General features: G+C 40.8%; 1 protein-coding gene across 1 annotated transcript in view; it reads left to right on the top strand.

Annotated features, from left to right (window-relative positions):
• Window positions 1-24,559, top strand: part of ext1b (exostosin glycosyltransferase 1b) — a 119,115-nt gene that overhangs the window by 86,766 nt on the left and 7,790 nt on the right. Inside the window, exons 4-9 of the mRNA XM_040121909.1 lie at window positions 555-674; window positions 6,173-6,305; window positions 8,913-9,031; window positions 14,369-14,464; window positions 21,854-21,943; window positions 24,452-24,559. The exon at window positions 24,452-24,559 is cut by the window's right edge and continues 53 nt beyond it. Of these exons, the coding sequence (XP_039977843.1) occupies window positions 555-674; window positions 6,173-6,305; window positions 8,913-9,031; window positions 14,369-14,464; window positions 21,854-21,943; window positions 24,452-24,559 (666 nt within the window). The remainder of the gene's footprint in view (window positions 1-554; window positions 675-6,172; window positions 6,306-8,912; window positions 9,032-14,368; window positions 14,465-21,853; window positions 21,944-24,451) is intronic.

The following is a 24,559-nucleotide window of genomic DNA, read 5'->3' as shown; positions in this document are numbered from 1 at the left end:
GTTAGAATTTTTTTTTTTTTTTTTTTTTTTTTGTCAAAATCTTAGGTTTTGATTTGTTAAATTCCTGGAACAAAACAATAAAATAGATCAGATAGCAAAAGGCAGGCCTTAAATGGGAACTCACCTTTAATTTTAAAAGGACTCCTTTAGGCAAAATGTTCAAATGCCATGTCATTTTAATGGTCACCATGCGAAGACCTGAAAGAAATGCAACCAACTTGCACTTTATTTATGAAAACTTAAGACTTGAGTTGGACTTGGACTAACTTATCTTGAGACTTGCGTTGTGAACATTTGTGACTTGGACTTGATCTAAATTACCTACAAACAGTAGCGGCTACTACTTGAAAAACTTGCAATATCTGCTTTGTCCTACAGTTCACAAGGCCTGTAATGTGCACACTGTAATGTTCTTTATCTGTCGATGGGAGTTTCCTGAGTGTATGCTTGGGACCAATTTTACTCTTCCTATCAACACATTTAAGGTCCCAGATCAGTCATTAAAAGCCAGCTTCTGTATTTCCCTCTGACTGACCGCTGTTTGTCGTTTGCAGATTCCAACCACGGTGCGCTCCATCCACCAGGATAAGATCCTGTCCCTCAGACAGCAGACTCAGTTCCTCTGGGAGGCCTACTTCTCCTCTGTGGAAAAGATAGTGCTGACCACACTGGAGGTGAGGATTCATGACACACGTACACAAATGTGCACCCACAAACACATAAATCCACCTGCCCTTTTGGCCTCTCTGCCTTCCTCTCTCCCAACCCTCAATCATCAGTCTTTCTCTCAGAGGGCTGCAGTGTCACAGCAGACTCTGCAATCTTCGCTTTATTGTCAGGCATCAGTTCGGTCTCTTTGGTACAGCGCTAAAAGCAAAAGGGAAGGCTGGAAAGTGTCTCTTGCAGAGAGCAAAACTGATACCACGGCACATGTTCAAGGAGAATTTCATACCAGCTGCTTTTTGTTTTATTCAAAATGCACAAAAAAGGGTCATTGCGCTTAAGCTGTGACCCTGGAATCTCCACATTTTACAATGTATTATTATGGTTTCTGTAACAGTATTGTTGATAGAGAGATAGTAAACTGTAGTCTACTGTTGCTCCCAACCCGGTGACCCTAAAGTGGTATCAAACACTCAACCCCAGAAGTCTGTAAAAAGCTGTAAAAAGTTTGTAGCCGCACCTCACAGACAACAGAGGCTGTGACCGGTGCAAACTCTCGTCGGCTAAGTTGGATGGATTCCAGTAGTGACGTTGTCAAACAGCCACGGTAGCATATTTTCGTGTCACCATAGTCCACCTCTGTGCTTTGTGTGTTCAAAACAGTGCCTTTTTAAAAGCCGATATGGCGAAAGGCTGAGGTGTGCTTGAAACAGGCCAGTTCACACAGTGTGTCTTCCAATAATGGCGAAAGGAAAAAGTATTCGTAGCTCTTCCAATCGGCCACGGTCAAAGGCAAGGCAGAAAGCCTACCGTCACAGAGAGAAGCGAGATGCAGTTATAGTTGAATTAGGGATAAGAGAAAACACTTTCAGGCATTTGCAGGGTGTTGCACTCATTTGCATGGATGAGTTACTGAACAAGCCTACAAAGCACAAGGTCAGTGACTCGCTCAGTAACCCAATATATTTCTTGTTTGAAAGTCTTAGAGCTCAGTTGAAAGACACAAAATGACCACAAAGTGATGCAAAATGATCCTAAAAGAGAAGCAAAACAAATTCAAAGACACACGAAACGACGAAAAACAGAAATGACAAATGACAACAGATGCAAAACAACCACAAGCAGGTACAAAACTACCACAAAGCGACACAGAAAGACTACATTTTAGTCAGTTTGTGTGTCTTTTACTCTGGGGGTCCTATATAATAGGGTCGGGAAGCCTTTTACCTGTCTGTGCCGAGGGGCCCATCTTCTCATAATCCATCCAATGCTTGTTTGTACAATTAAGTTTGCCAATCATAGTTGTGATGAATAAAAAGAGAGAGCTTGAGAGAAAAACAATGTACATGCTTGCCCGCAGGATAAAGATCGAAACGGTAAATTTGGCCATATCCTGGCAAAAGTAATAGTGTGTTGAGAAGTTTTAAACGATGGGAATAATACTGTCCCTGTTGGAATCCATCCTGCTGTACTTGTTGAAGGACAAAAATTACGAGCCACCATTCACGCCTGAAGAGGCTCAAGTATCACTCAAGGTTCAGAAGCCTCCCTCCTTACTCTGACCTCTGACCTATTGTCATGTGCATCCACTTTGTTGAGAATAACCCAGTTCAGTGAATATGTGACTGGAAAAAAAAAATGTATCCATCCAATTCCCATCCCTCATTATTCAGGTTAAACAAGTAGTTTATAGATGCAGGTGTACTGCTGGCTTCATGCCGTGGTTACAAATATCTTCTTCCCTCATCCAAATATCCGATCATGCATTTAATTTCCTCTCTTACTGCACCGCTAAAGCCTCAGAGCAATATTCCCCTCAATGCTAAGATTTAAGTTATGGCATAACTTCCCAAATCTTACTTCTGAATTTGACTTTTCCACACACACACACAACCAACTACACACTCGCAAACGCACAGCACACGTAAAAGATCGTGGCTTCAGTGTCTAGTGGCTCTACATCTGTGGTCTGTTTATCTAAGCCTGTCTCACTCACACACACACACACACACACACACACAGAGTTAGAAACACATCTCCATATGTCAAGGTTTGTCAGCCCAGATACACATGGCACCACCCAGGCATAACCTTCCTGACACGTTGTCACTCCGCACTAAAGAGCAAGGTGACATAGCCAAAGCCTGTGACTCAGTGTGTGTGTGTGTGTGTGTGTGTGTGTGTGTGTGTGTGTGTGTGTGTGTGTGTGTGTGTGTGTGTGTGTGTGCTGACATTGAATACAGCGAGGGCTAACCGCTTAATTCTGACTGACTGTCCTGTAAAAAGGGCGAGAGAAGAGGAAGAGTGCTGCTAGAAAGGGTGAAGAGGAGAAGGGGTGGCATATGTAAATAGCGTTGCCGTGGCAGCCCCCGAGATAACGAGCGACATGGTTTATTCATCCGTTTGAGCCTGTACCCCCCCACCATCACCCGCACCACCACACCCCCTACCCTCCTAACTGCAAAAATCTGTAATGATACACACACACTCGACCACGCACACACTCCGATATCTTGACAGATTGAATCCCCTCACACACATTCACAAACACACTTGCTTTTTATTGACTTCCCGCATCCACTCCAAACTGCGCGTTTGTGTGTGTATGTGGAGATGGCACGCAAGGTGGAAACATGAGTTCAGCCTATCACGCAGGGTTTCCTGTCAGGAATCGGACACGTTTCGACCAATCACAAGGTCAATATAGCCGGATCTGCGGTGCTTGTACAGCTATTAAACTCACCTATTAAAGCCAAGCTCACAGTGTGCTCCCAGAGAAGAGGGATTTATCTATCATGCTCTAATTGGTTGATTGTGGCTGTTCTGAGGTGAGATTGAGTCGTCCATCATGTCCCGACTGAGGGCTGCCAACGGGGGAGGAGCTGCAGCCAAGCGAGCAAAATTGGCCCTCATAAGGTGTAAAGGGCTCGGGGTTTTTTAAGGTGGCAGCCAGCGTTTTTTATAGAGAAGCTAACGGATTTGGAGTTAATCTGTTCAGCTGAGGCAAATGGTTATCAACTATCCTCGGGGACAAAGCTTGAGAACGTAAAAGAAACCTCAGACTGCGCTCTTTTGTTTTGTTTTTCCTCACTTTCCTCACATCCCCACCTCCAAATGGTGAATTTATACGTGGCTTTGTCAATACTATTACAGTAAGCCCCCTCCAGCTATATTATTAACTTTTTACAATTCGAACAGCTATTAGCCGCTCACCCATCGCCCACCTGACCCTCTTTACCTCTTCCTACATATCCGTCCTTTGAGTTAACAGCCGTCACCTCCCGATTCAACAGCAGCCATAAAACACGGCCGCAAGCCTGTGTCTGTTTTACTGAAGCAATTTAGCTTGGCTCAAGGGCACGGCAACAATATCTCTTTACTCTGCCTGCCTGTTCAGCAGAGGGCCGACGGCGAGCTACAGCTGGGGAAAAATAGTGCCCATTCTCACGTCTGACTGTTTGACTGACTTCTCTATTCGGGCACAAAAAGGATCGGGGCAGGCCTGACTGACTTGTGCTTAGACACAGCTGATGATTTTGTCTGTGTTTGGCTCCTCTTTTTTTTTTTTTTCCGTCTGTGTAACTGACCGGCGCAGACGCCTTTGACTCGCTGAGACTTGCTGAGGCTTTTTTTTTTTTTTTTTTAAAGACCTCAGTTTGATTTGTCTGCAGAGGAAGTATTGCACAATAACATAGATTTCTTTCAGCTCCGCTTTGTGCCACAGCAATTCACTCCTGACACGATCAATAGCTGCTATTGAGGTGATGCAGAGCAAACATTTGGAAAGCTCAGCTAACTTCTAACTTTCATCCAACGCCTGCAGACTCACTTTTATAACAATTTTTCACCTGCTATAATTCAGTGACTGACTTTTGAATAATACTCTGAATTTTTTTTTTTTTGAACTGAAATGGGGTTATTGGAAATTGGAACATTAGTGGTGTCTATATTCATTCCCATTTATGACTATCAGCTTCTTGGCGTTTTTGTGTGGAAACTAATTTTGCAGTGTGAAATGTTTTATAGGTGTGATTAAAAGGCTCATTGTTCAAACACTTAATATTTCACCCACCATAGTCTGAAAGGCAAACCTTTGTTCCTTTATCAACACAAATTATTCTAATGTTTATGAGACCTGAGTGATTTGAGTGAAATTTTCAATTTATCTAAAGTTAGCCAGCTTTTGTTTTTTTTCCCCCCTACAATTTGTCAGCCTCAATATAATCTGTTCCTTCCCTTACTGATTTGTTGATTAATGATCATTTTCTTCTGCATCATCTTTTATGCGTTTCTTTGTCATTCAGCACAATATACAGCATTTGGTACTTTTGGAAGTTTTTCTTTCTTTTAATAAAGCTTCTAAAGTAAACCAAATGAATTTGAAATGAAGCTCTGTGAGTGTGACTAGTGTGAGAGGGGGTTTTACCTGTCTAACAGAGATGATGTTGGATGTATGATGGAAATTGAAGGAACCAGTGGCTTTGGAGCTTGACCCTACTAGGAAGGAAAAAGTCAGGATGTCTCTGCCTCTACTGCTTTGATTTTGACTGTTTGTTTTTATTTACCATACTAAACCACTGGAATACCCTTATAATATAAATGTAGTTTTATTTGCTGCATTGAAGGATAGTCTTTAGTTAGTCAAATCAAGTCAGCCTTATTTATGTAGCCCAAAATCACAGGTTTGTCTCAAATGCTTACAATCTGTAGAACACACAACACAATCCCGGCCTTAGATCCTTGGTTCAGAAAATGAACAATGTACTGCACAGACAGGAGTAGCAGTAGTACAATTACAATATAGAGAAAAAGGAGTTACAGTACTTAAAACAGTATTGGTTTGACGGAGTTGACTTTCATATTTTCCATAATCAGCGGCCCATTTTGTCTTAACGTCCTATTAATAAGCAAAGACTCTCATTTTCATTGAGCAAATTCACAACCGGAGGAAAAAATGTATTTTAAAGATGCCCCATGGAGTTTTCTTGTAAACAAAAGTTACATTTAGTGTTACTCACCAAAATGTGTTGTGTGTGTATCTAGGTCTAACAGTGCTGAAGGCATTTCCTTCCTCATAAAACACTTGCAAAACTGTTATTTTTTATTTATTTATTTGTTTTGAAAATTATAAATCCTGCATGGTTTACATCCATGTTTACTTCTTCCCTGCTTTTGTTGGCGCATTGCCCCTTTTTTTGGCATATTACTGCCCTCTGTAGATCAGTTGAATAATGCCAAATCACTGGCAGGGATGTGTATCGCCTCACCCGTGTGCATGCATGTGCATCCTCATGCATTTTCATGAGACAGGCAAGTGCGGGGCACAGCCCTACCAGAGTTCAGAAACTCCACGGGGTACCTTTTTAAATTAAAAAGCTGTTTGAATTTTGCAACACAGTAATGTGACATGGCCTTGCAATTGTATGTAAATCAAAGCAAAGCACTCTGATGATATTATTTGTATTTAATTTGATTTCTAATGTGTGTTCCTTTTGTTTCCTTTGTGCAGATCATCCAGGACCGTGTGCTGGAGCACGGCTCCAGGAGCAGCCTGATGTGGAACAGTCACCCTGGGGGACTCTTCGCCCTGCCGCAGTACTCTGGATACCTGGGAGACTTCCCTTTCTACTACGCCACACTGGGTCAGTGACGCATACAGACACAGAGACAACATCATAAACTGTACAAAGTGCTGTTACATAACAGCAATCACGCTTTTCTACACACCTGTGTAGCAATGAACTGACCCATAAAGGTTGATCAGAAAGGTTTCTCCAAAGGTTTCCTCGTCATCCATCACAACGCTGCCAAATATTTTGCAACAATTTTTCTACAAGAGATCTGCAGATCTCCATCCGGCTGCGACTGTGGATTTGGACCTTGTCGAAACAGCAGATATATGGCCTTCACCCCCTGATCTACTGCCCTCCTCGAATGGCTGTGTCTAGCAGCAAGTGCAGTGGAGGAATGGCCCTTTGATGGATGTTTTTATTAGGCCTGCTGACACACCAGCCCGTCCATCATTGGGTTTTGAGTCAGCATTGCTACTGCGACTGCTGCTGCAGCTGGTGCTGCGGTGAGGCCAATTCGTCCCACTCCGGTTCAGCAGCAGCGGGTTCTCCCCCGCCACATATCTGTGACCCCTCACTTCTTCACTTCACCATCATCTAGTGCTGTCGGGTTCACCACAAACCTCCGCACACACTCTTACACGTACAGGCGGCGATAGTACAAATGCAAAAATTCATTTGTTCGAGGACCCAGGGTGGAGAGCTGTCAAAGAGGTGTGTTTATTATTGAGGTTGTAGTTTGCAGTGGTGTTGAACCGAACCGTGTTATATTGACAGGTGTTTCTAATGTTTTCCATTTACAAACACGGGGGGAAGAATAGTAGAAGCACCTCTCATTACAATGCAGTCCAGCAAAATACCACCTCTAACTATGACCTCAGTGATAAACATATAGTTGAATTAATACCCCTCCAAAAGTTTTAACGAAAACTTAACATTATAAGCTTCATAAAGGTAGAGTATGTGGCAGAACCGTTGCATTGGATGGCATTACATTTTACCGGTCTACCTAAAAAACGTATCCCTCAAAGATAACAGTAACAGTAAATATAACACTACATTTTAATCCATAAACATCAAATAATTAAAATTATTTCAAATAATAACTTTAAATTAAAACATAAAACAAAAACTACATTCAGTGCCAATAAAATATTTATCGCTGCACTTTACTGCAGTGCAATTTCTCACTGCATACTGTGTGCGCCAAAGCACGTATATACTACATAGCCAAAAGTATGTAGACATCAGAACTTAACACCCACATTCAATGTTATGGACATCTTATTCCAAAACCATGGACTTTAATATGCTATTGTGACTGCTTTCACTCGTCTGAGAACCTAGAACCTGGCTGCAGGGATTGGCTTCCATTCAGCCACAAGAGCATTAGAGAGGTCAGGCACTGATGTTAGTTGATAAGGTCTGCCTCGAGACCTTAGGTTGTTCCAGCTCATCCCAAAGGTGCTGGGTGGGGATCAGTGCTGGATAGTTAATTTTCCCGTAAAGTTAGCAGCACACTGTTGTCTAAATCAGTTCCCAACCTCGAGGTTGGGACCCTCCATAAGAGAGATTCTAGCCGAAAAGGTTTATCACTGGTCTAATCAATCGTCACTATCAGTGTATGCTGTAGCAGTAAGATTTCTTTAAATTGGAACTAAGGGGACGAGCCCCAACCATAAAAAACAGCCCCAGACCAAATAGGGGTGTCCACGTACAAGTGGCCATGGCTGTGGGTTTTAAATGGCTTCAAGTAGCTGAATCCATCCTAAACCAGCCTGTCGTGTTGCTACAAACATTCAGCTGGTTAGATGTGTGAGGTGCTGTTAGAGGATGTGATAAAAGCCACTGAGAATCATGTGCTAAAGGCAGAAAACAGCATGCACATGCAAAATTTAGAATAAGATGCGTGACAGTAATTCTGCTTCAGGTTTTGTTCAATGTTTCATGAAAGTCTGTTTATGAACGTGTTACAATTTTAATTTTCATTTAATTCCCAGACGTTTAAAGACTGCAGACACTACTTTTTCATTACAAATTCCAAGGATAGTTTATCCAAGTTTTAAGACTGCGTACATTCCTCGTCACAAAAGTTGCTCATTGGCGGAAAGGAGACTTCTTTAATGCTATCTCCTCAGCGCCATGCTTTGTTGGTTTGGGTTAGATTAGATTTAAATTAGGAAAAGTTGAATGTCCTCTATGATCCGTCTTGCTCAATATCTTATTTCCTGCTCATTTTCAGCATCAATTACTCTATTCCAACATCAGGTCAGACGGAATTTAAAGTCACATCAGCAGTTAGATGTCTGTTCATTGTGTTGCAGATACAGCCGAAGAGTTTCCGAAATGAAATATTCAGTGATCAAGAGATTTGGAATTTTGAAAACACATTAATGTTGTTGAATATTTTAAGACTGGTTTGAAAAATGTACATTTCTGACATTTAAATCATCTATATTTTTGAGCTGCTGACAGACTCATTGCAAGTAACATCTTTCACTGAAAATAGATATTAAGTGATTGAAAATGAGCGCCTTCACTTCTTGTCTGGCTTGATTCTCTTCAAAGAGCCTGAAGTTACAGTGATGGTTGACAGTCAGCTCGCCGTGTTCCAGCCGGCATCGTTTTCTGGTTTTGTTAAAACGCTTTAATGAGTATTATATGTCTGTTGTGTTTCAGGCATTAAACCGTACCCCAAGTTCACAGCGGTCATCCACGCCGTCTCCCCTCTGGTGTCCCAGTCGCAGCCCATACTCAAGCTCCTGGCAGCTGTGGCCAAGTCCCAGTACTGTGCACAGGTAAAGGATTTTTGTCTGTATGTCTGTGTGTCTTTGCTGCAGCATCCCAACAATCCTCCACTGATCCCCACCTTGTCTCTCCCTCAGTTTCGCCGAGTCATGTGGCTCATACGGCTGTTTTGCGATTACATTTTCAAGCCAGAGCAACGACAGAGCTCATCCTCCATCCTGTGTCTGTTTGTGTGTTAACTGCAGTGGATTGAATTAGAGCGGCAGTTTGTAGCGGTGTTACATCTGTCTCCATGGCAGCGAAAACCCCTTCAGCACAGCTGGAGATGGCATGTATTGATTCCCCTGCTCGCTCCTTACCAGTGTGGGAAATGAAATGGAATTTCCTCCCCAATGGCTGTTTTGTGTGTGTGTGAGAGAGAGAGAGAGAGAGAGTGTGTGGGTGTGTATGTGTGTGTCTTTGTTTATTTGTTTGGCCAGCAGAGTATATGAGTAAGCGAGTTTGTGTTTTTGTGTAGGAGTGATGCATTTTCATGTGAGTGCCGTGTGTGAATGTCCAATTCTGTGATTGTGTGTTGGAACAGGAGTTACGTGGTGAGATATTTGTGCGAGTGTAATTGTTTTGGCAGCGGAATATACAGTATGAATGTGTGTGTTTTACGTAGGTGGGAGGATTGTACCTGAGTATTTTGTGTCTGAGGTTGTCTGCGTGTGTGTGTGTGTGTGTGTGTGTGTGTGTGTGTGTATTTGTGTACATGCTGTCCATGTGAGCAGTTCACATGTCAACTCGCTGCATATCCCCGTTTGCATCACTGTGAATCATTTGAAAACGTTTGCTACTAGTGTCAGTATGATGGCTCCAGTTCTGATACCAAAACAACACAATACTTTTTCCGTTTAACAAAAGAAGCTGAAATTCCTAAATGTTAACACGGCGTTGGATCCTACACTTCCCATAATGCAAACTAGTAGCATCTTTTTGTTAAACCTTTCCTGCTTGATGCGCACGTAGTTCAGCTGGAACTGTAACTTGAAAAGCTCTTACAGAGCTATTATGTAACTGTTTTCACAGGCTGAGTGGTACTTCTCATGACCATTAAACTGACTTTGAAGTGTAAAATTGGTGCCCCTTTAAATGTTGACCAATCTCCACTAAGGATGCATTTGCACTATCTCGATATGGTGATGTGGTCAAAAGCTCCAGAACAAGTGATTAAGTGGACCGTTAGTGGAGATTGTTTTGTTTTTTTTACCTCTCAAGTCAACTTTTAAGATAACATGGACAGGAACATCTACAACTCCATGACAACTTCATCTCCTGATGAAGACCATTTGAAACTGTTGAAATCTCTCCAGAATCAGCAAGTGGACATTGAGTGGATATTGTTTTTTCAACTACCAATAAGTGAATAAGTGAAGTCAGTAAGTGAAGAGGATTATGAATCTGAGCAAGCAGTTAATTCCAGCCGCCAGTATTTGACAAACTTTGATAATCTGTGCTACGAACATTTCATTTGATACAAAAAACAATATAGATGTCCGATATCTAACCCTACTTGTGAGTGCTGAATCCCAGCCACCCATCCCATTATCAGCATTAAAAGCACACCATAAGCCAGAAAACATTCCCTCATAACAGCAGGTTTGATGAGTAAACCCTGCCGCCCTCTTATTTTTTATAGAAGTGCTTTTGTGTTTGCCTTCTTCAGGCTGTGCATGCAAAGTGGAGTGCCAGGTACACAGGCGGGGAGTTTTCTTCCACTCTCAGCGTACAGAAAAGAGGAGGGGTGGTGGAGTGGACCAGGGTAAGAGCAGATGAGGAAAGGGATATAAATAAATGAATGGAAGTGAGAGAATGAAAGAACACAGAGGGTGGAGGAGGCTAAATTGGACCCAAGAAAGCCTTTGAGGCGCATTCTGACACTGTGGACCTCCTGCTGCTCCTGTGCACGCGCATTTGGAGGGAAGCGTTTCTTCCACACGTGCTGCATATACATCAACAGTTCCTTCGCTATTCTCCTCCACACATGCAGGCATACATACATAATGCCAACATCAGCCCCCGGAGAGGGCTGGTGAGCTGACAGAGACACCATCTGTCTTTATAATCAAACAGGAATAGAATTGGATTAACACATTTCTCAGCTGTGAGTGTGTGCGCAGAAATCCAGACTGTATACCTGTTGTTATTTTGCAATGACAAACACTTTTTCACTCAAATTCAGCCTCACGATCCATGCTTGTTTTGTGTTTTAATATCATGAGGAGGTAAATTTGCAATTCCTTAAACAGCTGTATGTCTTCCTATCGTTTTCTTATACAAGTGCCATATTCCCATCTTCAGTCTAGCTCACTCCACGCAGCACATAGCTGCTGGAGTGACATGGGAACACTTTAACACAGACATCCAAATGGCTCCCAGCTCATGATTTGGCAGGTCCGGCCAGGATGCAGAGTCCTCAAGGGGAACCGCTTTGTGTGACGTAGCTAATGTAAGAGTAATGTGAAACTTTATTGATCCCTGCAGGGAAATTCTTGTGGTTGCCGTCCATCAGGGACATCTGAGCACAGTGTCAGCTACGGCTCTGCACAGTGGAACTGGGATAGATTCATTTACTGACTTGTTCAAGGACATTTCAGTAGGGCAGATGTTTGTTGACACACTGCTACTGAACACCACGGGACTGGATTATGTTGTGTACCACTCAGTCTTGTTTTCACCAGTTTGATATCAATCCCTCACACTTTAAGGCAACTTTTACAGACCAAAATATGTTAATATTAGTTGTTAGTTGCACAGTATGAATAAATATTTTATCCTTAATTATATATTATATACCAAAAATAAACTACATAATAAACAAACTGTGAATTTTTTTAGTACTTATTAGGTTCATCTTGGAAAAAAAAGTTTCTTTAAAAATGCCAGCCTGCATACTAAAACCACTAAATTTTTTGAGTGAAGATCTGATGGACTCAGCTGTTCCACAATGCATTTCACAATAGAAATGGAGGAGCTGTAAGTTAAAACCTGGCAGATGGTAGTGTTACAGCTCAAGGGGAAGCTCAGAAGACACCAAGCTTGTAAATCATGGGAAATTATTTTTTTGCCAGCTATTTGTAAAGTTTGAAAATGTGTGGCGGTGTTCTTGATTTACATTCCCTCCTTACGTGCTTCACATTGTTTCTTTTCAGTACAAGCAGTGCAGTAACTGCCCAAATAGTTGACTATCTTCTACACTTCATAGTATAATATAGCTTTGCATTGGGACATAGTCATTGTGTATAAAAAGTTTTTAAGAGGGAGTTCCCTTTGACTATTGACAATTAGCTAAGCCACACCCCACTTAGTTACCGTTGCTATGCCTTTAAATATTGACATTCTAGACAACTTTCTTGTTTACGGTGATAATGTTGGCAGATAAAGTACTCATATTTCTTAGTCTGTGTCCAAAATCTCTTCCTACTTACTATATAAAGCAATACATTTACTGTCCCACGTTTTTTGGGCGTCAAAATTCTGAGTGTGTAAATGTATCCATTATATAGTAACCTCAAAAATTCCACACTGGAACTAAAAAAAGTAGTGGCCACGGCATGTACACTACTTTATGCTAACAATCCCGCAATGCAATGCTCTGTATAGATGAGAAGATTTACTGTTGTGCGTCTCTACAAAGTCAATGATGACGCAAAATGACGAAGATCAGTGGGCGTCCGAAATCTCAATTTACTGCTCACTATTGAGCGTGGTAGCAGTGACTGAGTTAAAAATGTGGGTGATTTCGAACACAGCCTCGGTAATTTTTTATTACGTACTTACTTTCAGACAGCGGTAGACAAAAGCAGGCCCTCATTTCTAGCCGGCAACCCTCAATTTTGTCGGCTAAAATGACAACTCTCACTGGCGGAATTATTACCTGTTAGCTAGCTAATTAATATAATGTTAGCCCCAGCCTACATGTTCATGTTTCCATCTGACTCGTTTTAAAAGGAGAATCTTGTAAAAAGGTTCTTAAATGTGCACTTGATGGCTACATGCATGATATCGTGCTAAAAGACTGAGGCTAAAGCTGCTTGTCCCAGGACAAAAGTCATCTTCCCCAGTTGATGATCCATTTGTTCTTGTTTGGCAGTGTAGAGGTAGTTAGTCATATTATTATAAGTATGTTAAGGAGGAATTTAAGATTACTCCTTACTTTTATTTCATTCTAATATAACCCTTTTTGACTGTCCTGTGGACAGAGGACAGAACCGCTAACATTAGCTAAAACTTTTTTAACATAACTCGTAAGAAGCTAAAGAAATGCTAATTTTTGGTTTTGAAAGTATCACTAAATTGTAGGTACGTGCCATTATTGCCGAACATGCTAAAACTTGTGGCTAACGTTAGAGCAGATAAACAAAGTTTAATCCGTTATTTACACTTTTTCTTTACACTTTTGTTTTTAGTTTTGAAAAGTCTAAGAAAGCACTCATCAATTCAGAATATTCCTCTTTCTTCAGCCACATGCACACCGATTCATCGTGTAAACAAATCCAAAGCTTGACAGGGCCGGCCTTACTAGTTACAGCTGCTAAGCTATAATTAGACGATTGCTGTTCCGAGTAGGAAAAAAACAGCACCTGTGTCACCTAAACTACATCAAATTGAAGATTCACAAGAAAAACGGGCTGTGTGAATGTGTGTAAGGTCAGACTGGTGTCATCTCGTGTGTGTTTGTGGGTGTGTGTGTGTGTGTGTGTGTTTGTGTGTGTGTGTGTGTGTGTGTGTGTGTGTGTGTGTGTGTGTGTGTGTGTGTGTGTGTGTGTGTGTGTGTGTGTGTGTTTCTCATCAGACATTAATGAGGTCTGCTGTCGTAGCACAGTGAATGTGGAAGGTTAATTTCATGTGACATTTCCATGTCGGCTGACCTGCAGGTCGCTGAACAGAATTGCCAGGAAAAAAAAAAAGAAAAAAAGGAAAAACATGGTATGTTTGTGGCAAGAGAATATGAGTTCTCGATGTAAAACACCATCTGATTGGAGGTGGAGTGTGAACATGATGTGGGCTGGAGAATGTGTTTAGCAACATGTTGTACTATTGTTAGAAATATAACCTGACAGCGTGTCGCGATGTCGTGATATGGACTGAATTGTACAAACCATTGTGGAAACATAATTGGAAATGTTTTATCACTTTAGATGCACCTCTGGCTCTTTAACATTCAGTCAGGCTGTAATAAGGTGACATTTGCTGGCCGCAGGGCACGTAAATGTCACAGGTTCAGTGGGTTGATTCAGCAACAAGCTGGGAAGTGTGCTGCGAGTTGTTGTGGTTAGAGGAAATCAATTACAATGCAGGTATTCGGCGCAGGCAAAAAGTTCATTCTGCATTCTTTTTTTCAGATTATTGTCCTGTGGAACTGTGACAAGCCTCTCCCGGCAAAGCACCGCTGGCCCGCCACCTCAGTGCCCGTCATCGTCATCGAGGGAGAGAATAAGGTTAGCCGTGACACACGCACTCTGCCTCTCTGTTACTTCAAAAGTGCAACCACTGTCATTTCTAATTACGTAGCTCAGCTTATGCATATTCTCAAACTGTAAAGCAACTGTATCTTGGCACACTTTATTCAGTCTGAGAGTTTCTGGGAGTTAATGAGTTTCGATTTGTGCCGCACTGATTCCATTAAAGGGCAGTTTGTGTGGTTTTAATTGAAGCTCAGTAATGGGAATGATATACACTGGAAGAAAAGCATGTCTGAAAGGCTACTGCATATTGTTAGGAAAGATAAAGAGGCAATAATGGGTAAGTGCATATGCATAGTCGCATTTATTTATTTTAATGTATTTACTGCTGTTTATTATTTATGTTAATCGTAACTAAATATCAAATTAACTGAAGAAAGGGACAAAAATCTCACTGGACAAATAAATTACAGTTGATTTGTAATATAAAGTAAAAATATGCACAAAAGCAGACAGCTTACAGCAATTATTTTATGTTTGAGGTTTGATTTTTCTCTCTATGTGTAATAACTCACGATCCCCACTAAGCAGCCATTTTAAAATTCATAATTACCAAATCGATATTTAAATGTATGTTATCGGGGCTGCAGCTAAACCTCATTTTCATTATGTGGTGATTGCCTTTTCGATGTAGTCATTAATTGTTTGGTCTGTAAGATGAAAATAGCGAAAAGAACAAATGCGCATCCAAGGTGATGTCTTTAAATTTTCATTGTTTTGTTTGACCAACAATCAAAAACCCAAAGACATTTATTTTAATGTGATATGAAACAGAGAAAAGCAGCAAACCCTTTAAGAGAATTGAAGACAAAAAAAAAATCGCTTCATTTAAATTTGACATATTTGGGTTTAATTCCAACATTTTCTCACAGAATATGTTTCATGCAAACAGGAAAATAAGAACTCAAACTACAGTGTGAGCAAGGGTTTAAAATGACTCCAAGCTTTTGAAAAAAATTGATGTACATATCATATCAATTTTCTCAGCATGTCAGTTTAGAGATATTTGTTTTGCTTTATGTCAGTTTACCCTCCAGCCAGACATAAACCAGAGCCCTGAGCTATGAGCGTGACTCAGTGGCATTTATTACGACAGCCTTGTTAGGCTTGTACACTCAAGACTCTATCCTGTAGAAGGGTTGCGTTTATCTTGTCTTCCCTGTGACCTCTCCCTGTACAGGTCAAAGGTCAGACATGGACACACAGGGTGATTCTTGCCACTAAACGCTGATCCGAGCTTAGTTTGACAATTTCACGAATTAAGGTTACGTTTGAGGAGAAGGAAATGGGATCTAGTTGCTCATCGCTATTCCGAGACGTCGGGCTCATCCTCCGCTGTCCTCTCCCCTCTCGCCCATGAGGCCTTAACTTCACCTGCCAATCAGAGGACGTGGTTTTTGCATCAGTGCCAGTCACCCGGCGATAGGCTGGGTTTATGGTTTACCCCTCTCCGTGGCTCTGAGTGGCTTCTCCCAAGCTGTCAGTCACAGCAGAGGGGCTTTGTGTTTCACCGGGTGTCAGTGAAAAGCGAGCAGAACAGGCTTAGCGTACTGACATGTGTGTGTGTGTGTGTGTGTGTGTGTGTGTGTGTGTGTGTGCCAGGCAGCCTGTGGTTTGTTGTGGTTGTGGCGGGTTCTCTGTTTACCATGGCGAGCCAAGCTGTGTTCCTCCACCCCACACAGGGAGAAAGAGAGAGAGAGACTGTTTTTCATCCCTCTCGCCTTTTTCCTGCCACTTTATCCCTTATCCCCTCTCTCTTTCATCCTCTCCCTCACTCAGACATCCTCTTTATCAATTCTTTCTTTCTTATCCTTTTTCCTTCTCTTTATGACTGCATTGTCCTCAATTTCGCCCAGCGCACTTCCTTCCCCCTAATTTTTAATATTATTTAGATTCCACATATTTTATTCATTCAGTCAAGAGTGTACTTTTATTTTTGGTGAATTTAATCTCCAAACACAAAGAGCTAAATTGTAATGCAAAGTCTCTACACTGCCAGGAATAAAAACTGGTTGAGAATTCCTCTATTTATTGCTGACCTAAAATTTTGATGCTAAATATGTAGCCCCCACCTACAGAAAACCAACCGTTTGCAAGTTTTTCAGTGTGTAATGTAAACTTCCCTACAGGTTTCTAAAAATCCCAGGAAAAAAATACAGACATGACATCAGTGTCCGCAAAGGTAGGAAGATGTCTTCCTGCATCTTTCAGTTCAATGGATAAATTGGTGGTCTTGCAGTAGGGGACATAATTTTTGGGTGTGTGGCAACATAAAATGTGGATGAAAAGTTATGTTTGTTTGTGTATTTTTTTTTTTTTTTAAACGAATCATTGAAATCAAAACTGATGAAAAAAGAAAAAAAAAAAGCCTTACAGGAAGTTTTCAGTATATATCAACCAGGGTCTTATTCTAATAAATGTCCAGTCTAACTAATGCATATGTCATTCTAACTTTACACTTGCCACCTCAGCTGTAGAGATTATTCCTCTGTGCCAGAGAGCTCCACTGTTTTCCAAAAAATTATTAAAAACACATCAGCCAGTCAAACTGGTACTCTGGGAGACATGTTCCTTCATTATAATCAACATGGGCACTGTAGTTTATTTACACTTAATCACACATATACCGTTCTGCTGCTGTAAATAGTCAGTAGAGAACCAAATGTGTATCAGGCCGCAACTGAAAATGGTCCCCAACAAATACACTATTTACTCCTGTTTGAGTAATGTTAACTGAAAACTACACTTCCCGGCTGTTTGAGGAAATCACTGAGCCGTTTTTAATGGTGGCATTGTTAGCTTTGGACTGTTCACGGGATTTGTTGACAATACAAAAAACATAGAATAACACCAATCTTATCCTAGAACCAGAACCCCTCTTTCCTCCTTTTGTCCTTCCCTCTGTCTGCCTCTCTGTCTCTCTGGCACGGTGGCCAAAAAGCTGGTTTATGTCTGTTGGTTTAAGCCGTGAGAGAATCCCAGCAGCGCTTAATATGGTTTACACACACTGGTGGTCCTCCTCTCCGCCTCTGTCCTTTCTCTTCCTGTCTCCTCTGCTGCTGTCCTTTAGAGAGGAGGTGAAGTGCTGGAGGCAGATTTTCTGCTATAAGAGCTCACATTCCTGGAGAGCACCAGGAAGCCCCAGGCTAATATGTTGCACTTCTAACATCACAAACCATCTGGGGATTTGAAACACCAGCCTCTCATCCTGCCTTTTTTCTCGGTCGCTTTTCCCTATTTGCTGTTTGTCTCGCTGTCACTCCCCTCCTGTCTCCTATCTTGTTCTCTCTCCTCCTGTTCTTCGTTGGTATTCTCTCTCGCACGCTCTGGTAGAAAACAAGTGGAAAACATGGAGCGGAGAGATGGGATTTGTTTTGTTTCTCTCTTTATGCCCGCAGGACATTACAGCAGTAATGATGAGAGGGAGGGTACAGTCTCTCCTCTTTTCCTCTCTCCTCTCATTGTCTCTCTCCTTTTCTTTGTCTGTAAACACAACCGTCACTCCCACACATCGGCTCTTTCACCCTGTTAGAATATGAGCGACAGTCAAAACGTTCAGCTGCTGTTGTTGCCTCTGGAGTGTTTTTCGGAGAGAGGAGAAGTAGATGGCACTTGACCGGACTGACAGCTGACATCAGCCTCAACAGCACTGTCAGGGCTCCACTATGTGTGATGAAGTGGGAGCGAGAAAGGTGGATACACAGAGTGCCAACAGATACGAAAAAATCCATATTTAAGCCTTTAAGACGGTATGTTCAGTCTGCTTTTTTTGTTTTCTTTTTTGGCCAAACTAGTGGCGCGGTTGATTTGCTGATTATTCTGCTGGTCGCACCACCACTTTGGCCTGAGCTGCAATCTTTGGACCACTATTGGATGAATTGCCATGAAATTTTGTGCAGACTTTGATATTCCCCTGACTTTTCCTCTGGTGCCGCCAGCAGGTTAAAGCTCTCAGACTACTATTATGCATATTATCCAGCGAAACAGATCAACATCTACGGGATAGACTGGCACCAAATTTTGTGCAGACAGTCCTGGTTCCCTGACAATGTACCCAATAAACTTGTTGATCCCATGACTTTTCCTCTTGCGCCACTATTAAGGTTCATATTTGTGGTTTTTAGTGAAATATCTTGTTAATTATTGGACAAATGCCATGAATTTTTCTACAGACATTCATGTTCCCCACAGAATGACTTGCGGTTGTGGACTTTTAGTCTTGTTTGCGTCTCTTAGTTTACAGGGTAACATATCGTCTTGCAACAGAAAACATGGGTGAAAATATATAGTATAGTATAGCTGATACAGTAAGTACTTTTAAACCTGGGTCATATTAAGATAAGATTTTAAGATACTATGATAAGGTAGTATCTGAATTTAAGCCCTTTAAACAGCATAACAATGTCTGAAATGCAGTTTTCTTTATTATGCCACTAGTTAATAGTTTTAGTCATTAAAACAACTGCTATATGTATGTAAATTTAATCTGCTTTTCATCTTTGTTTATGTTTTTAAATTGGTCTAGTATCTAATTTTTAAAAAATATCAATTTTATGTTTTAAAAGGACTAAAAATCACAAAAATGATTGCAAGGTTTTCTGCATGAATCAGAACAGATTTTTGCTTAAACAATTAATTGACCAACAAAAAAATTTATTTCGATTTTATATATATATATATATATATACCTTTGGATTATTCCTTTAATTAATCCTTCATTAATTGATCAGGGAAAATTCTCAAAAATATTCTGCCTGTGGTTTTTCCAATGTGAAGATTTGCTGCTTTTCTCTAGTCTATTTAATTTTGAACTTGAAATTAAGAGTCGAAAAAGAAAGTTTTAAATTCTACGCACTGTCAGCATAAAGTTTATGAGGAATGGAAAGTTTTAGTCATGGGCCTTTGTCAGACAGGAGGTGGATGCAAAGATTAACAAAGCGACAGCGAGAAAAAACAAACACCTGTGATCACTACGACATCAAGAAATTTCATTATTTGTTTTAATTCATTACTTGCATTGTAATTGTCTGACAATTTTGTGATTCGACTCCCCCTCTAATGGATTGTTGCAGCCTGTGGTTCTCGGAAAAACATACTGCACTTCTCATACATTGAATTCAGCACTTTCTTTTTATCTTGTTGGTCGGAAAAATCATGCGATTTGAAGATAACTCCTAGGCCTCTGGGAAACTGCGATGGCCCTTTTTCACAATTTAATGACATTTTACACAGTTAACAGTTTAATTGTTAATAAAAGTTATAATTAGTTGCAGTGCTAGAATGGTTAACAGCCTTGTCACACAGCTTGGCAGTAAAGCCACATATTCTTGAACTTATCTTTGTGTTGATGCCCTCAGCTGGAGGAGTGATGAAGACCTGTTGAGAGTGGGGTCAACCTGCTGGGGCGCAGCAGGAAGACAATGCCAGGTGTTTTATAGAGCAAAAGAAGTCGACACAGACTATTCCTAAATGTAAATTTAATAGCTTTTCAGTGCGGGTGGTGTTTTAAAAGAACCAGTATTCTTACAGAGGCCTGACCGCCGGAGCTGTGCTGAATAACTGAATAACAGGCTTTCCAGGCGTGTGCGTGTACATGTATGGACTGTGTATCTGGATGTTTTGTGTGTTTACATCCACTAAAGCTACAGTATGTATTCATTATGTTCGTTTGTGTGGGAGGTTGTTTGAGTTTGAGCACACATCCAGTTTACAACACACACTCTTCGTCAACGAGAAGCTGCTGTTTTCTTATTGGAGCACCTTACATCACAGCAACAGACCAAAGACTTCCCATTTAAATATCCTCAAGACGTTGATCTTTCCATCCACCCACCAGGCCCCGGCCACCATCACTGTCTCTGCTTCCAGTAAATATTCAAGGACTGTCATGTATTATAGAGTGTGGTTTCATCCAGCATTAAATATACATATTCTGTTTCCAACAGTGGAGGAGAAGAAAAGTAAATTTGTGTGTAGGACACATGACTCACACTGTATGTGTCTGTCTGTTTTTGTATGTTGATCTAAAGAGACAGACATCTCTGCAGCAGTAATGGAAACTTGTGACAGCATTATATCATTGCTGAAAACAACGGGGAGCAGCATGCAGTAAAGAGTAGGATATTGGCCTTTCTCTTCTTTTCTGTGTGCTGCTGCTTGTCGATGTCATGGTTTCCTGTCTCCCCTGAATCTCAATGAATTGGTAAGGAACCATAAAAAAATGCATACTGTAGATATTGGTAGATCTTCTAAAATTTATCTACAGGTGAAGCTCTCGATTTAGTACCAGTAGCACTACTCTACAAATCATGAGCTTTGGGTGGTGACCAAAAAATGAGATGTCAGGGTGGCGGGGTGCATCCTTAAAGCAGCCATAAACAATATTTTTATATAAACAACTGATCAAGTCTAGTTTTTATGTGAAGGGATTCATGATTAGTGAAGAACTCACTCCCCCTCTGCAGTCCCCCTCAGCTACTAATGAACGTTTTAGTGTCTGCAGGCTCATTGTTTAGTCAACTTTATTGTTTTGATTCACTCTCACCGCTCTCATAGCGTCAATGTTAACCACATTAGGCAGCTGTTTTCAGGAAAAGAAGCTCTATAAGCCAACTGTATGCTACCTGCTGAGCACCAAACGACAGACAGCTGAAGTTAGCAACTAGCCCGAGAGCACAGTGGAACATTTAACAGCTGAAAAGCTAATGAAAAGCTATTAAAAGATTGTAAATGGAGACCAAAAACAATGGAGGGTGAATATTGGAGCAGAAACACGAATCCAAATGAATGCTAATGTTACTCCGAACACGCATACGCTAATGGACAACTGTTTGCTAACAGGTTTGCCATATGAACATAGAAGGCGATATTACCGTATGTTAAGTTTTGTGTTTACACTTTGTTTCTGCTGCCACCAAGAGGCCATATAACAGCTTCAAAGATAGGCCTTAGGAAGTGGATGGATGGATCTCAAAAACAACAAAACAATGCAACCGTCCACTGATCTTAAACAAAATACCTAATAATTGGAAAGAAACTCTCAAGGAATGTTTCCTTGGAAACATTAATATCATGGTCCATCAAGTTGAATGGAAGCTGTCATCTGTGTGAATCAACAGCTCCGCACTGTTAGTTTGGAAAATATGCAGTGTAATGAACAAAGGGACAGGTCCATAATAAAGGCTGTACTTTCTTTTTCAGATGTTTTCCACAGCCTGTCAGTTCTACGTTTGCTCCCTCAGCCATTTTTATGTGCTCCATCCAACCAAAGGAGCGTGAATTAATGCTGTTTGAAGAGGGGGATCCAAGTTTTTTTGTTTTAAGTATGTGGTTGTAACCCTCTGTATTCTGCTTCTCCCCCTGTAGGTGATGAGCAGCCGCTTCTTGTCCTATGAAACCATAGTGACCGACGCTGTCCTCAGCCTGGATGAAGACACAGTGTTGTCCACCACAGAGGTATCTTGTAATATAATAAAACAGAGTAGAATAGAAAGCTCTTCTTTCACTCTTTCTGTCCCTCTCCTCTCTGTCTCACTAGTCTGGTCCTCTTGAGACAAAACAAAGTTGCCAACTTTCTCCATGTACCAAATGCATCTCTCTGATTGCATTTTCGCTCAATTTTTTTTTTTTTTTTATCTTTCTTTCTCTTTGTCCCTGGTGTTATTGCTCTGCAGCTCCACTCTTAAATTGCTCAAACTAGTCTAACTTTCATTCCCAGAGCCTTACTTTTTCCCTCTTCTCATCTGCCTTTCTGTCTCTGCCTCCGTTTCCTTCCTCTCTCTCCTTTCCATTCCATTTTCTACCTCACGTTTTTGGCGCTTGTAATCACACTGTACCTCTGGAATCCCCTGTTCCAGAGCAGCATGGTTGTGGGCATTTTTGTTCCACATGCTGTCAGGAGTTTTGCAGTTTTTCCCGGGGACACATTTTGGCACGGCACCATGGGAAGCCAGATGCTTCTTTGAACAGAGTAGAATTAGTTCTCATAAAGGCTGTTTGTGCGGAGGATCAAGATGGCAAGGCAGAGCTGGCAATGAAGGGAAGATCCAGCCCCAAAAACTGAATCGACCCATTTCTCCCGTGAAGACATTTGGTTCATGAACTCAAAAAATCCCCAAAGTTTTAGAACCCAGGCAACCTCAACGCCTGTGCAACTTTGAGAAAAATATTAAGACTAATTTACCACGACAGATTTCTGAACAGGCTCCCCATCCATTCCCCTTATATAAAACCTTAAAGTGCATTGTTGGCCTCCCACCAACAACAAAGTCTTTGTTTCGTCTTTCTCTTTGCTCAGCTTTCTTCACCTCTAAGTGAAGATGGTGAGGAGGAGGATTGTCTGTTGCAATACAAGTTTTCCTGAAAGAAATTTGCCTACTTTTTGAGCAGTCCTTCCTTTGAATATGACTCACAACAATTTCCCGGTTCAACTGGAAAGTAGGTAGAATAGTGACGGCAACACACCCAGAGTTTCCCATACATAGGCTCTACTTGGGCGGCCCGAAAAAAGAATATTCTCAACCTGTGGGAAACACTGACAGCATTTAATTTTTTTTCCTTGTTTCTGTATTATCATTCAACTACTTTTCTTTTTTCACTACAAGTGAGAGCAAAAGAGAGTCGGAGCTCTTCTTCTTTTCCTTTGGGTCTTGTTCGTATGCACAAATTTTAGCAGGAAGAGAAGAAAAAAAAAAGTTTATTATGTTTCGTGGTGGGTTTTGACTTCAAGTATTCATTAATATACGCACCCTCTCATGGTATAATGCCGAGTGGGCTGTTTGTGGAGCCACTGAGGTCTTTGTGATGTTTTCATCTAATTATTTGATTGAATGCTTTGATCGCCACCAAAGAACTTTGTTACAGGCAGAAGCTTAGGAAAGACTGCTTTGTGTTTGAAGAGGTTTTTTCCTCTGTTGTACTTTCACTAAAGTGTGTTTGAGTGTGCTGTTCCTTTGTTAGTTCTCCATGTAGTCACTTTCTTTTTCTCTTTTTCTTTTTTTTTACACAAAACATCCTATAAATAGATAAAGTTAAGTAAAAAATTACATTTCAATCAAATGAATCTCAACTAAATTTAATTTATCAACATTTCGTCGTCCAGTATATCTTCAGCGATACTCTCTTGCCAGATCATCTTGTTTTGTTGCATTTATAAATGTTTTTCATTTAAAGACTTTTTTGGTATGGGAAGCAAACATTATGTAGTACCGCTTTCTAATAAGGTATCCTTTATAAACAATTTATCAGCTGTAACTAAAAGCTTTGTAGATGGTTAATTTGTTTATTTAGAAAGACTTTGTAGGTCAGTTATAAGCCTTTATTGAGAGCTGTTGGGAAAAAGCCCTCTGGCTGGTGTTTATCCTTTGTGTGTTTGGTAATAGGGCAGTTATAAATGTTGGCAAACCATTAATAAATGGTTGTGGGCTTAGGTGAAATAGCTAAAAATAATGGATATGTGGTTCAGATACTTTGGTTCACATCACGAATTAATGCTTAAAGTAATTAATTAAAAGTACAATGTAATGTGTAAACAGTTGAAATAGTCACCAAAAGTAGTTGAGATTAAAAGCCAAAAGTAATGAATGATGGTTGAAATAAATGACGGTGGTGATGAAAGGGTGCTTGAGCTCATCTGACAAAATACGTTGGTAACCACTGCATTAGGGGGTCTGATAAACGAAAGCACTGTCTAAAAAGATCTATTATATATCCTGCTGGAGGAGGTTAAATACCATCTAATGGGATTTTTCACAACATGCCAACCCAAAAAATATTATCAATGGCTAGTGATTGATATTTAAAGCATTAGTAAATGAGTTTTTAACCATAAATAAAGCCACTTGTTACAATTTATAAACCTTTTTACTAATGGTTAGAAAGTGGTACGCATCGTGTATATAATAAATATTCTAAATGCCCTGCTCTGCATCATGATATGTAAAATTTAAATCTTTCTCTGCCCAGGTGGACTTTGCCTTCACTGTCTGGCAGAGTTTTCCCGAGCGCATCGTGGGTTACCCTGCCCGCAGCCACTTCTGGGACAGCAACAAGGAGCGCTGGGGCTACACATCC

The sequence above is a fragment of the Xiphias gladius genome, chromosome 24, assembly GCF_016859285.1.
Source record: "Xiphias gladius isolate SHS-SW01 ecotype Sanya breed wild chromosome 24, ASM1685928v1, whole genome shotgun sequence".
Taxonomy (NCBI): Eukaryota; Metazoa; Chordata; class Actinopteri; order Istiophoriformes; family Xiphiidae; genus Xiphias; species Xiphias gladius.
Note: the sequence above shows the minus strand (reverse complement) of the source record. Positions and strands in the feature narration are given on the sequence as shown.